General features: G+C 46.3%; 1 protein-coding gene across 3 annotated transcripts in view; it reads left to right on the top strand.

The window, feature by feature from the left end:
- Ser (Serrate) overlaps positions 1 to 13,485 on the top strand; it is a 188,298-nt gene extending 174,813 nt beyond the window's left edge. For all 3 annotated transcript variants that reach the window (XM_069038603.1, XM_069038605.1, XM_069038602.1), the window contains 11 exons: positions 867 to 1,100; positions 3,709 to 3,822; positions 4,395 to 4,601; positions 7,083 to 7,210; positions 7,599 to 7,752; positions 9,770 to 9,919; positions 9,973 to 10,086; positions 10,147 to 10,356; positions 10,410 to 10,769; positions 10,826 to 11,352; positions 11,702 to 13,485. In XM_069038603.1, the coding sequence (XP_068894704.1) occupies positions 867 to 1,100; positions 3,709 to 3,822; positions 4,395 to 4,601; positions 7,083 to 7,210; positions 7,599 to 7,752; positions 9,770 to 9,919; positions 9,973 to 10,086; positions 10,147 to 10,356; positions 10,410 to 10,769; positions 10,826 to 11,352; positions 11,702 to 12,490 (2,987 nt within the window). In that variant the 3' untranslated portion in view covers positions 12,491 to 13,485. The remainder of the gene's footprint in view (positions 1 to 866; positions 1,101 to 3,708; positions 3,823 to 4,394; positions 4,602 to 7,082; positions 7,211 to 7,598; positions 7,753 to 9,769; positions 9,920 to 9,972; positions 10,087 to 10,146; positions 10,357 to 10,409; positions 10,770 to 10,825; positions 11,353 to 11,701) is intronic.
- Positions 13,486 to 13,740: the final 255 nt, after the last annotated feature.

Here is a 13,740-nt window from a genome sequence, read left to right on the forward strand (position 1 = left end):
GACAGGATTTAAATTAAAAAGTGGAAAAAATACAGAGCTGCTCACTTAGCAGACAAACAATCACGCCAGATGAAAACAAGCTAATTAGAAACGAGCTGTTATCGTGCGACCTCGACGGCCAATTCCGTTTGTTCGGCGGTGTCAAAAGCCGCTCGAACTCCGGGCCCGGAAATTCGTTAAGCGAGCGACGCAGAAAAATGTTAATTGGCTCGGACGGGACGCGTTGTTTCTCGTCGCGGACGCGTCCGGCGTCACGAAGGCGAGATTTGTCGGTTCGCTGTCCGACAAGAGTTGGCAAGCCCTACCAAATCGGACAAAAGCTCGGTGAGGCGCGAAGCTTTCGCGGGTCTGATCCTTCTCCTCGGGCCGCATCCGGTCGAGATCGGTCCCGGGACAGTCGCACCTGTGGCAGGATCTCACGGTGTGCAGCGGCTCCGTGCATGCGTCCGCGCTCCTCAACAGCTTTACATTTTTAACTAAGCCGCTTAAATTAGTTTATCGCTGCTCGCATATTAATGTCTTTATTATGCTAAGCGATAGGAAATGGACGTGGAAAACGAGGTGCCGCGTGTCCGATCGGTTTCAGCGCGGTGCAGATCTGGACGGTCCTTCGAGCCGGATCGAGATCGGGGACCTCTTCACTTTTAATTTATGTTAATGTCGGCAGTTAATTATTTTCACCGTCCAATATGTTATTATAAGGAAGCCCCGTAACACCAATTTGCCTCTCGGAAAGCGCACAATTCCCATCGAACCATCAATTCGGTTCACTCATCCTGTCAATCACTGGGGTCAGCCAGGCTAATTATTCCTAAAACAAGCGTTTTTTTTTCCATTTCCATCGTCTAACTTTTTAATCTTTCCAGATTTAAATTACTGCGGAACCCACGAACCGTGTTTAAATGGGGGCACCTGTGAGAACACGGCCCCTGATAATTACTTGTGCACATGCCCGGAGGGATTTTCCGGCACCAATTGCGAAGTCGTCGACAATCCGTGCGCTCCGCAGCCTTGTCTCCACGGAGGGACGTGCCTGGAGGCGGGAGGTTCCTTCAGCTGCGAGTGCGCCCCCGGATGGACCGGGACCACCTGTAACGTGGGTAAGTTGGCAAGCTTGAAGTGGAGCTTCGAGAGTCTCGCCCCGACTAAACACGGAGCCTGTTTACTCGGCTACCGTTATGTTATCGATAAATCTTTCGGCGGGGTCGAGTGGTTGGGAGCGCGTGGAGGGTGTGCCCCCCGCTTTGACGCTTGTTCGTCGTTCTCCGGGCGTCGATTGATCGAAAGCAGCTCACTTCTTTCGTCGACTTTATTAGATTTCTCGATCGGTTCCGCGGATTTCACACAATCAACTTTTAATTGCGTCGCTGATTCGACGACATTAATTAAATTAAACATTATTATATGTACCTATTATTGGTAATCAGGTCGTGAGAATCGTACGGTTGAGGTTACGGCGACCAGAAATATTTTCGATTTATTTTCTGCATAACGCTTGGATTCTTCGCGTCAGACAATATTAATAATTCTCGGCCTATAATTATGGTGTCGGCTTTTATTAAGTTACACCTACACACAAATCCAATCAAAGCTACTAAGTAATAAAATAGACGATCGGTTACACGACGCATCGAAAAAACTTTTGAATTTTTATAGTTCCTAATCATCGACCGTATAATAAAATGGGCGTGCGGTCCGGACGCATTCGTAATGGTAACGTCGCCGGTGGTTCCCAAACAACACGTGTCACCGCGCTCGGGGCCCTCCCTCGAACCTCCAAAAACGGTAAAAATCGGTTTTTATGCGGCAAGACAATTGCATATTCATTTGAGGTTGGGTTTTGTACAAAACAATGCAAAAGTAAATGAAATATGTACTGTTTTTTCCGTTACTCGAATTGACTTGTTCTAGTTTTTGCAGCAATTGCGGTTGCGACGAGTATTGGAATCACGATTTCAATTTAAAAAAAAACGTTTATGTAGATGACGCATCCCACGTCTGTAGTCGGACGCGAACCCTGGCGCCATCCGTCGGACGAGAGCCGAACTGAACGGTGCGCGCCAAATTGAAAAAGTTCGAATTTGCAGGTCGGAATCGATCAAGTTTTTTTCGGGATGCGTCGGTTTCGCGGTCACGTCGCGAATCAAAACGCTGACGGGAAAAATGACACAAAAGTCGATTAGAAGAAGAAGAGAAAGTGAAGAAACAGCCGAGCCGAGTTGTTTTCGTACCACGCCTCTCACGTTGCCATCAAACAACAGACCTGTTATTTTCTGAGAAGTTAAATTAATTGAGTTTTTTTTTTCGGAGCGAGAAGGTAAGCGTTTCTACCGGCAACCATAATGAATCCTCCGGGCCGACTTCTTCAGTAAATGGTAGTTGTCTACTGTTTTTTAAAATTGTTATTTATTAAATTATTTAATTTACTCATCCGAGTTTTTAGAACTTCATTTCTACGTTTTCTCGTACCCTGCAATTATGCCCAGAAAATGATGGGTATTGGTGCCCCAACAAAATGGAATCCTCGTGATTTATCATTGACCCGGGCGCGACCGCCCGACAGAAGAACGACGACAACAAACAATCAAGGAACAACAGATGCTTTGGCGACGCCGCGTCGAGACGCCACTCGGGGAATTTGAACGTTCACGATCGCTCTTATTGATAGAATTGAACCATCTCGGATTGACGGTCACGAATAGGAAGAGCGGTTTCGTGCCGAATAGGTGGCAGCACCGGTGGAATGCGGGGTCAAAGGTGGAGGAGCGCAGCGTTCTGGCGTAATTAAGTCTCCCCGCGATCGGAGCGCTCCCTGCAAGTAATAGATATAATAACGGGGCGGGGGAGCGACGTAATTGCCGGGTACGTCGCTGATTTATACGGACGGTGCTGTCCGTGCGTTCCTTCGGCGCGACCATCGATAGGGGGCGCAACCTCGGATGTCGCACAGGTAGTCGCCCGAATTTAAAAAGGCAACCCGAGAATCAACAAATATCTGTCCAGTCGAGGGGCGGCGAATTTATTTCCCGAAAAGAACTCCTGTACTTGCGTAAAACAAGTAAAACGTCCAGTGATTCCACTTTTATTCGGAGCAGCGTGTGTGTTAATAGCGTCAGCTTATCTTATCGGATCTCAAGTTTGGAGCGCGTATTTTTTACGGAGGAGGGCGTGTTCTTCGTCCGACAGAAAATATGATTCGTTCGAAAAAATGTATCAAGGACGAGCAGGTGAAAAAGTCGATTCGTATCGCGTCGAAAATCAAGATGGTCGCGAGGCGATCGCCGCCGCATCGGCGCCATTTTCTTTTTGTTCGAAGGATGCACACTCGGATTATCTCGGCGGGATCGCGATATTTGTAATTTTGGTTTTTTCTTTTGACCGCAACAAGTGGGAGAATATTTTTGTAAAAGCGAGGTCGGAAAGACGAAATAAGTCTGGCGACCGCTGGGAGAGCGATCCCAGCAATGCGCCGATGGAAGTGAACTTCTCAGTTCTTGAAAATGAATGATACGAGCGTGGTTTATTTGCGACAGCGGTATTTTCCCGGTCATGATGTCGGATTAGATACCGAAGTAAAAATAATGAGAGTCGCCGTCTTTTTAACATGATGTATCTGTTTCGTGCCTCGCTTCAACACGGCAACCGTTGATTTTATGGGGAATATTTGACCTCAACTGCAATTGTTATTGTCTCGTTGTTTTATTGCAGACATTGATGAATGCGCTTCTGCTCCGTGTCAGAACGGCGGAACGTGCGTCGATCTCCAGGACTCCTTCAAGTGCGACTGTCCATCGGCCTGGGAAGGAAACGTCTGCCAGTTCGGTAAGTGCACCAGAACTTCCCTATCCGAGGGACGGACGGAATTGGGATTTAAAAAAAAAAAACAATCAAAGCAGAAGAGTATACAGGGTGTTTTTGAAAGTTGTGCAGAAATTTTAACCACGAGCTACTGGCTTCATGTAGAACTCGGAAAAAATATTTTAAAAATTCTGTCAAAAAAGAAAATGACATTTATTGGTGTACGTTTTATAAAACATGATATACAAGGGTGTATTTTTAAAATGTGCCTACGAGGTTGTGGAACAACGTAGACGACTAAAAGCTATTAAAAAAATGTAGCTCAAAAAATAAATGTCATTTTATTTTTTGACTTAGAATTTTTTAAATATTTTTTCCGAGTTCTACATGAAGCCAGTAGCTCGTGGTTAAAATTCTGCACAACTTTCAAAATCACCCTGTATTATTTGTTTTTGAAAAATATTTGTTCTCTTAGATTGCAGACTTCCAGTGCGCTTTGTATCATAATTTTTTTCGGTAACTTTCCTGGGGCCGAAAGGTGTCCAAATCTCTCGGTCTCTCGAGAAGAGTCACTAAGAAGACGTGTTTTGTTCCAGACGCGGACGAGTGCCTGACCACCCCCTGCATCAACGCCATCTCGTGCGCCAACCTGGTCGGCGACTACCGTTGCAAATGCCGGGTCGGATGGATGGGAAAAAACTGCGACACCAACATCAACGACTGCGTGGGACAATGCCAACACGGCGCCACTTGCATCGATTTGGTCAACGATTACCACTGTGCCTGTCAACCAGGCTACACAGGTCAGTATTCGGAAGAGTCAGTCCCGCATTAAAATGCGCCGTCAGCGCTGAATACAATCGAGCGTCGTTTAACGAATCCAGCGCAAACTTTATGATTGCAGATGTCGATGCGAGATAACCAGATTCGTCAGCGGAGGGCATAAAATAGAGATCGTCGTGTGTGCGTCTTATAAAACCGTTCAGAAATTCTTCGTGCGAAACGTGGAATACGAATGTGTCGTTGAAATTCATTGTGACGTGCGAACGCGAACGATCGTCGACGGTCGTTGCGCTCTCACGACGCTCCCGATGCGCACCCGTCGAAATGGAAAAGAGACGGGGATAACCGTCGACGGGTGCATTTGCATTCGGCGGTGCACGATCTCGCGCAAAATCGACGTTATGCAATTATTGACACTCCTCCCTTTTCCGACTACTTCGCGTTCGACGGCGTTTATGGGCAATTTTATGCCGGTCGGTTCGACTGCAAGATTGATGGTTGGAAACGGAGGATCGACCTGACCTTCGATCAATCTTCAAATCTTCATTTCAATTCTGTTCACGTTACTTACACGGCGGCATCACAAAAACTGACACTTTATCGTGAAGGAGGCTCACCGTCGCGTCCCCGAACACCGGCGACATCTCGCGTCCATCACAACAAAATTTTAACATTCGCGTTTCCGATTTTTCAAATTGCTCATAAATCGTCTCACGATTTCCAAATTATGTCAAAATTTCCGTTGACAAGTTATCTAACTTGTGTTTTAACATTTTGAAATGTCCGCTCGCGATCGCAAATTAGGACGGGCGAAGTACAAGGTGATCATGGTGGACTGTTTCAGTTGGTAATACTGAATTTTATTTTTAAATGGTACAACTGGAGTAACCTCCGGTCGTTTACGGCTTGACACTGACAGCCGCATCATTGACAAGTGATATTTGACATTTCAAATTAAATTTGACATGCGGGTGAATCGGTTAGACTTAATTTAAGTTTACAGCAAAATGGGGAACATTTCGAGCATTTCCTTTAATTAATCTTGTAGATAATTGTTCTGTACATCAAGTTTAATTTATTTTCACAATTTGTGGCTGTTATGTTACGTCAGATATCTGTCAAATAAATCAACAAAACATGTCCGGTTGCAGTGTTGCAAACAGCCGAATAAAAAAATGGTCTTTTTGTATTGCCAACTCAAACAGTCCTTCTTGATCACCTTGCATAATCTGCGGCAGATTTGTCGAGAACAGTTGAAAAACGAGATTTTTAATTGTTGCATAACAGATTCATATTTTGTCGGGCGATCCCATAAACACGGCAATTTTATTGCCTCGTGAGAAAGATTTGCGACCGTCCCGAATTATTACCGTACAAAGTGCACACATTTCGGTGGTCAACATCAGCAACTCGTGTCGACGAAAACGCAAGAAAGTTGTTTGATGTGAAAAATGAAATAATAAAAAGGTTATGCATTCGGAAATTGCGTCGACAACACGTTTCACGACTCGGGATTTTATTTTAGTTGACCATCGAGCTGTCAGAAAATAAAACTGTCCAATGCGACTTGACGAAAAGGACACGTACACGTCGTTTCAATTTTTTTTAGCGAAGCTGTGCAGATGTGCAGTGGATCGGTTGTTCGAACTGCGTCGTCCTTTTCGTTTTTAGTCCTTTTTCTGATCGAAAAATGAAGGTCGAAGTGTGCCACACGTCGGTTCGGGGAATTCACTCGGATTAATCTTCCGATTAGTTCTGGAATCGTAAATGGAATGCGGCTGCTCTTAGTATATTAGTGTTATTGCACTTTTGTCACCCGTAATTCTGGTGTACAGTGAGAGACATGGAATTTCGGGCATCACTGTCAATATATGTACTGTCAAAAAATGTTAAATACGATTTAAATCATCACAACCAAATCACCTAGCACAAATTAGTTATTTGTGTATCAAGGCCAAAAATGCATTTTTTTTGTGCGAGTGTGAGTTTTCTGGCTGAGGCGCAGCCGAGGCTTGAAAACAGACGAGGACAAAGGGCACTTTTTGGCAGAGTTGCCCATTAAATTTTTTAGGCGCACGCAGGAACTACAAAGCAAAGGACATTATTAGAAATTACAAATTTATTTTGTATCTATCTTTTTGAAATCCATAAATTTATTAATACAGATTAACAAATTTTTTATAGTATGTATTTGTCTTCAGCTTGTCAACAAAACTAGAAATTTACTATTTGCAATACAATTACTTATTTAAGTACATAATTTGTGGTGACAGAACAATTATCGGTTTTGCCGGTTTCTGTCCTAACTTACTAAAACACACCAACAGATGGCGCCACGGTTAGCGTCCGAAAAAAGTTACTTTTCTCCGCTTGAGTACGTAAAATTACCGTTTGTTCTCAAAAAAAAAAACTTCAGTTTTCTTCTTTTTGCAAGATTGTTTGATTAGTTTTATTGCAATAACCCTATTATAATGTTTTTTTTGACGATTTTTTTTTTCCAGGTCGGGACTGCCGCACGGACATCGACGACTGCGCCTCGAACCCGTGCAAGAACGGCGGCGAGTGCGTGGACCAGGTGAACGGCTACCGATGCATCTGTCCCGTGGGATTCACCGGCCACGAGTGCGAGGTGAGTCGACCGACGAGGGGAATTCCACAATAAACACCTACGTCGAGAACGAATCGCTAATGTCCATGATCGCGGCGACTAAATAAACGATAATAACGAGCGAACATTAGAGATAATGACGGGCATTTACTCATTTCTCTCGGCGAGCAAATCATTTAGTCGTCGGTGATGGCGAGCAGGCAGGCAGCCAGCAACGAGACGAGACGCCCGTGGCGACATTTAACTGCATAATCGGACGGCCGCCTTTCAATAGAGCCGTGGCCACGGAGGAATGACAGCCGTGGGGGCGTTTCGGCCACCTGAAAACGTCAACTTGACGCGTTTTCGGCCTCTCGCGGAGTGGGCGGAGGCATGAATTATTCATCCAGCGGACGTTTTATCCTTCCAGAACGATTACAACCACTGCAACCCCGACCCATGTCAGAACGGGGCGTCCTGCTTCAACACCCAGGCCGACTACTACTGTCACTGTCCGGAGGGCTGGCAAGGAAAGAACTGCAGCCAGAGCAAGCTTCTCTGCGACAGTCCACCCTGCGACGACGGTAAGAATTTCTTCCGATTCGTTTCCACTTGCCGACGGGTTTATTTGGTTCGCGAAGGTTTCGCTTTCTTTGAAAAGTCGTCGATACGCGAAACGGAGGCGGTGCCGCCGTAAAGTGATTAAGTCGCCAACCTAGTTTTAACCGAAGCAGAACTGCATCCGAGCCTGCAATATGCAAATCTCGAAATTAATGGAATAAGATTATCGACGGTCGTTTTAAAACAAGTTCTTTGTTTAAGGAAATCAGTTTTGTAATTGGTTTTAACTTATTCCGAGGTGCCGTAAATCGTCGACTCGATTCGAATTGAGGGCCGTGACCGGGGCGCGTAATTATTTCTGATATTCGAGCACCGTTGCCGACTAAAAGTGTAAAAGTGTTGTTTGTGCTCGCGTGCGTCGCCGAAGTAAATGAGCCGAAGGGATTTATCGCAAACGGGAAACGAGAAGGAAGGGCTCAAAGGGCGGAAAAAACTTCTTTGTCTGATACCTCCCTAGAAAGTGCGTCTGTATCCATAGTTACCAGTGGGTGAAGGTTTCACTTTCGCTCACGCATAATTGAAATTCGATTTTAAGAAAAAGAATTTGTGTATTGAAAATAATTAACTAACCCAGCCGTTTTAAGCATGCGCGTCTAGTGATGATGAGATTTCTTAGCCGTTACAACAACATATTAAAAAACTTCTTTGGTAAAACTGGCGCTATGCACCTGCACACGGTCTTCGTTTAATTTTAATGACATTTATATAGCAGGCCGGCGTATTCTTAGGAGTGTTATCGGAATTTTTATGCCAATTATATCCACAAATGGTCGGTCCAAGGGTTTATTATATACGATGACCGACGCAACAAGAAACTCATTATCGTGATTGTGATAGAATAAAAAAAATCTCCGTTGATTAGAGCAACCCTTAAAGAAGAAAAAAACACTTCAGGGACAACGCGTTTCTCGTGTCCCAAGGATTAAGAATTGAAGTACTTCGCGGTCTGAACATTTAGACTGGTGGAAAACGCTCAACGATATGGAATAATTCGCGGCGGACCCACCGCTTGGCTTGATTAGCGAGCCGCATGCAGATCCGATGCGGTGCTGCCATTTCATCGTCGGGGGCTCTCAACGAAAATCATAAAACAGCAAGATCCTGCCCCGAAACAGATCTGGACCGGGATCGTACACGGGGGTCGGCTCCGGAATCGTTAGGACGTGGGGGTCATAAAAAATAACGAACCGTGAGCCCATTAAACGTCGTCGGTTCCGTCGATAAAAAGGCATTCGTTTTCAGTTACATAAAGAGGCGGCGACGTTATTTATTTACGTTTCCGGACGTTAGAGAGCTCGGCTAAAACGAGCAAAAGGTCTCGTAACACGGTCCACGGAGTAATTGCTGGGAACATATCGTGCAGGTGAGCAATGCCGTTTTTAAAGACGGGCCGAGTCGCGAGTAACAGTGTTAATATTGTGCATGAATCTTGGCGGATGACGCTCCGGTTGACAGGTAATTTTCAAGATGGGCGAAGTGGGGGGCGTTCGCTCCGGGGGGCTCCTGCATCCTGCTGGGGCAGAAATGGAGCCGGACCGGTCGGCCGGCCGGCTCTCTCGCTCGTCCACCGTTCATAAAGCGTTTAATTGACGCGATCCGGTCCCGTCGGGGACGACGGCCACCCCGACGCCGACAACCGTTATTGAGTCGTCGGGGGCGAAATTGCCATAAACATTCGCCCGTGGTAAATTACAAACACCCACGACGGACCGAGGAACTCATCTCCGCTGTTGCCGGTAATAAGTTCTAAACGGAGATCAGATTACCGATAGCTGCATTGATATCTTTCATCGGCGGTATTGTATCGGACCAAACGCATGACTCGCGGTACGGTGACTTGCACCGCCGACTCGCGTACATCACAAAAGAAAAACTGCTTTTCATTCCCATTGTTGTGACGTAACATTTCATCGATTCAAACCGGGGTTTTTTTCGACGTTATCTCGCGGACTCTTTGTTGAACGTCCCGAATGTTTCCAGGAATCGAGAGTTGCATCGTGGTGGCGGTGGGCAGCGGCAGGAACAGCGCCCCCAGCATATGCGGCGAGCACGGCCACTGCGTCAACCAGCCCGGGATAGGGCACAGGTGCCAGTGCCAGCCCGGATTCACCGGAAAATACTGCCACGAGAGTGAGTCCTCCGGTAACGGAAATTCTCGAAAGAGTTTGACACGATTCTTCCAGATATCAACGACTGCAAGGTGAACCCTTGCGAGAACGGCGGCACGTGCGTCGACAAGATCAACGCCTTCCAGTGCATATGCAAAGAGGGCTGGGAAGGGGCTCTGTGCAACATCAGTAAGTCATCGTAGATTTATTGCGCGCTTTATCACCGTTCATCACTTTTCGTATTTGCAGATACGGACGATTGCAACGCCAACCCTTGCCGCAACAACGGCACCTGCGTGGATAGAATCGCGGACTTCGAGTGCAACTGCAAGAACGGCTGGAAGGGCAAGACTTGCTCGTTGAAGGACAGCCACTGCGACCACACCACCTGCAAAAACGGGGGCACGTGTCAGGATCTGGGGAAGACGTTCATGTGCAGGTGTCCCCCGGACTGGGAAGGTGAGTACGGCCGAGACGTTTTTGTCGGTGGGGGAGTAACGAAATCGATTCAGGCACCACGTGTCACATCGCCAAGCAGACCGCGTGCCGCTCCAACCCCTGCCTGAACGGGGGCACTTGCGTCAACACCGGCGACTACTACCAGTGCATCTGCAAGGACGGCTTCGAGGGCAACCACTGTCAGGACGACGTGAACGACTGCATCCCCCAGCCGTGCCAGAACGGCGGCAAGTGCATAGACGGCGTCAACTGGTTCTTGTGCGAGTGCGCCCCCGGATTCACCGGCCCCGACTGCAAGATAAACGTGAACGATTGCGCCTCGAACCCGTGCGGGTACGGAGGTACGTGCCTGGACAGGATCGACGATTTCGATTGCATTTGCTCGCCGGGAAGAAGCGGAAAACGGTGTAACGGTAATTAACTCCGTCGATAGATTCGTATCGTTAATAACAAGATTGCGCATCTGCAGTTCCAGACAATTCCCACCTCCCGTCGCCAGGAAGTTGCACGTGGGAAGGCCACACCTTGGAGAACAACATTACCTGGCAGCACGAATGCAACACGTGCCTCTGCACCAACGGCCTGGTCAAGTGCACCAAGATCTGGTGCGGCCTGGGCAACTGCAGGAGTTCGGAGAGGACCAACTGCAACAACAATCAAGTGTGCGTCCCCTCGCCCTCCGAGTCTTGTCTGTCGCCGCCGTGCCAGCCCTACGGGGAGTGCAGGGATCTGGAGAGCGGGCGCCGGGTTAAGCCGCCCTCGCTGCCCAGTCCCAGCACTTGCTGGCCCAACCAAGCTGTCTTGAGCAACACTTGCGCCAGGCTGACCCTACTCTTGGACAGACCCAAGCTGCCGCAAGGGGTGACGGTCGAGAGCCTTTGCGGCGACTTGAGGCGCCTCCTCGCCAACCAGCAGGCCGCCAACGACCTGCAGAACGCGCTGGTCCTGCTCTGCGACCTCAAGATCGACTACAACGACACCGTCGAAGTTACTTTGGTGAGTTGAGTCTAGTTTAAAACGTCGAAGATTCGATTTCAGATAATAAACCGTTTTCGTTGTTGTTGAAGTAAAAAATGATTAATCTTTGGTACTTACGGCACAAGGCGATCTTGAAAAAACTCTTTTGCGTCATCAACCAACTCGGAACACCTTAATTAACACTTTAAAAACGACAAACAATAAAACTGCAAATTGACAGGTGCGAACTGTCATATGTCAAATTTACGAACAAGAGGCGTACGTCATAAATCACAGCCAACTAACGTTTACGATAATAAACTAGCAACTTTTTCGCCAAATTCCTCTGCTCAGCGGATTGTGATAGATTTGATTTGAATTGTTGCAGTCCGGGCAGTCGGGAGTCCTGGAGGGCATCCGCGTGATCGGCGAGGCCATATCCAGGAAGCAGACGACCCTCCTGGCGCTGACCTCCATCGTCGAGGTGAAAGTGGAAACCGCGCTCGTCTCCGAAGAGCAGCAGAACAACACGTACTTGATCGCCCTCGTCTGCTTCATAGGCGTCGGGCTGGTGGGGGCCGTCGTGGTGGGCCTGCTCTACCTGCGGCAGCGGCGCCGCAACCTGGGCCTCAGCGGCATGAACCTGTCGCCCTCCTCCGACACCTGCCACCGCAACCACGAAGACGAGAAGTCCAACAATCTGCAGAACGAGGAGAATTTGCGCAGGTACGCCAACCCGTTGAAGGACGACGGCGGCAGCATGGCCAGCATCAACTCGGCGGGAGCGTGCGGTCTCGACCTGCCCAAGGTCAGCGTGGTGAGGCCGCTCAGCTCGATGCTGCCCCACGAGAGCTCCAGCGAGATGCTGGAGATGATCTCGGAGGTGGACTGTCCCGGCTCCAGGAAGACGATGTTGGTGGTTCCGGGAACGAGCAACGAGAACAACACCATGAAGATCGGGGACGGCATAAAACTGGGCGACGGGCTGAGTCCGGCCCACCGCAGCAGCCAGATCATGCTGTACAAAGCGCAGAATCCCGACGTCCGGAAGAACACGGCCGCATTCGACGACTCATCGGGCCACAAAGACTTTAGCAAAAGTATTATTAATGTAAATAAACAGAGGACTTCGCAGAACACGAGTGGAAGTGCGGACGTGCTTACGGTGCTTGTTTAATTCATGTTGGGCCAGTGTAATCAATCGATCGATCGAGAATGGGCTCACCGAAAAACACTCGATTTTTTGTGCAATTTAGTCCGTAGGTTTACACAACTGAAATTATATTATTAAATGCTACGCGAGTAGTCGGTTCTCAACTAAATTCCGAAACGTGGGCCCCCTCAGCGACTGTGAATTTTACGATAGACTCTATAGTGATAATTGGAGTATGATCTCGTGATTTTAGAAACACCTGGTGACACAGTAAACAAGTGTTAATAGTGTGATATTATTTAATATTTTGATTTGTTTTCTTTTTATAATATAACTTGTTAGTTTTTTTTTTTCAAATTATTTTTATTTAAATTTAATTTCTGTAATTCAGAATAATATGTACATATTATTTGTTTGTTTTTTTTATTATTGTATTTATTGTATTGTTCCTGACTTTTTTAAATTACAACTTTTTAGAATATCGTTTTAGATGATAGAATATCATTTATAGACTTCAAGTATCTGTGAAATTGTCTAGTGTACTAATTTATTGATACGAAAATTGTCATTCCATTGATCTAGATATGAAATCTCAAAAAATGATGCCTTAATCACGTCAAAACAATTACACGAGTTGTAAATATGTAAATAATGATGATTCAGTATTGTCTAAAATGTAATTGAAAAGTTGGTGAAAATCTGCTCACGACTAAAATAATACTCAGTTTTAAAAATATCCGTGGATTTTCACGAACTACTAGCATATAAATACAGTACTTATGCATAGAGAATACGTTTTACAATAGTGCCTTTGTTGTGCCTGTTCACTACTGAACAATCCAGATAATTTAGAAATAAATCAGCGAATTTGTGCACTCCTATAAGTTTTTGTACTATATTTTTAAAAGGATTAAATAGACTAATAAGATTGTATGTTGTATATTTTGTATAAATGATTTGCATTTTATAACGCAAGTGCAAGAAGCTTTTGTAATTAAAAATTAATTAGAGCTTGTGAATTTAAGGAGAAATAAAAATGATTTTAATAAATCTGGCATTTTGTATTTCCAAACGTTCTTCCACCACAACACAAAAGTAAAAAAAGAGCATTTACAGGCTGTACCATCATGTCGGTACTAGTGATTCACAGGTGCAGACTTCAACTTGGCAATTATTATTAGCAGATGGGTCATCCACGACCCACGATGTAGTTTCTTTTATCGATTAAAAATTAACGTTTAATTGTACCATCGCTGGCCAAAAAAAACTCGTAC

Source organism: Tenebrio molitor, chromosome 2 (assembly GCF_963966145.1).
Source record: "Tenebrio molitor chromosome 2, icTenMoli1.1, whole genome shotgun sequence".
Taxonomy (NCBI): domain Eukaryota; kingdom Metazoa; phylum Arthropoda; class Insecta; order Coleoptera; family Tenebrionidae; genus Tenebrio; species Tenebrio molitor.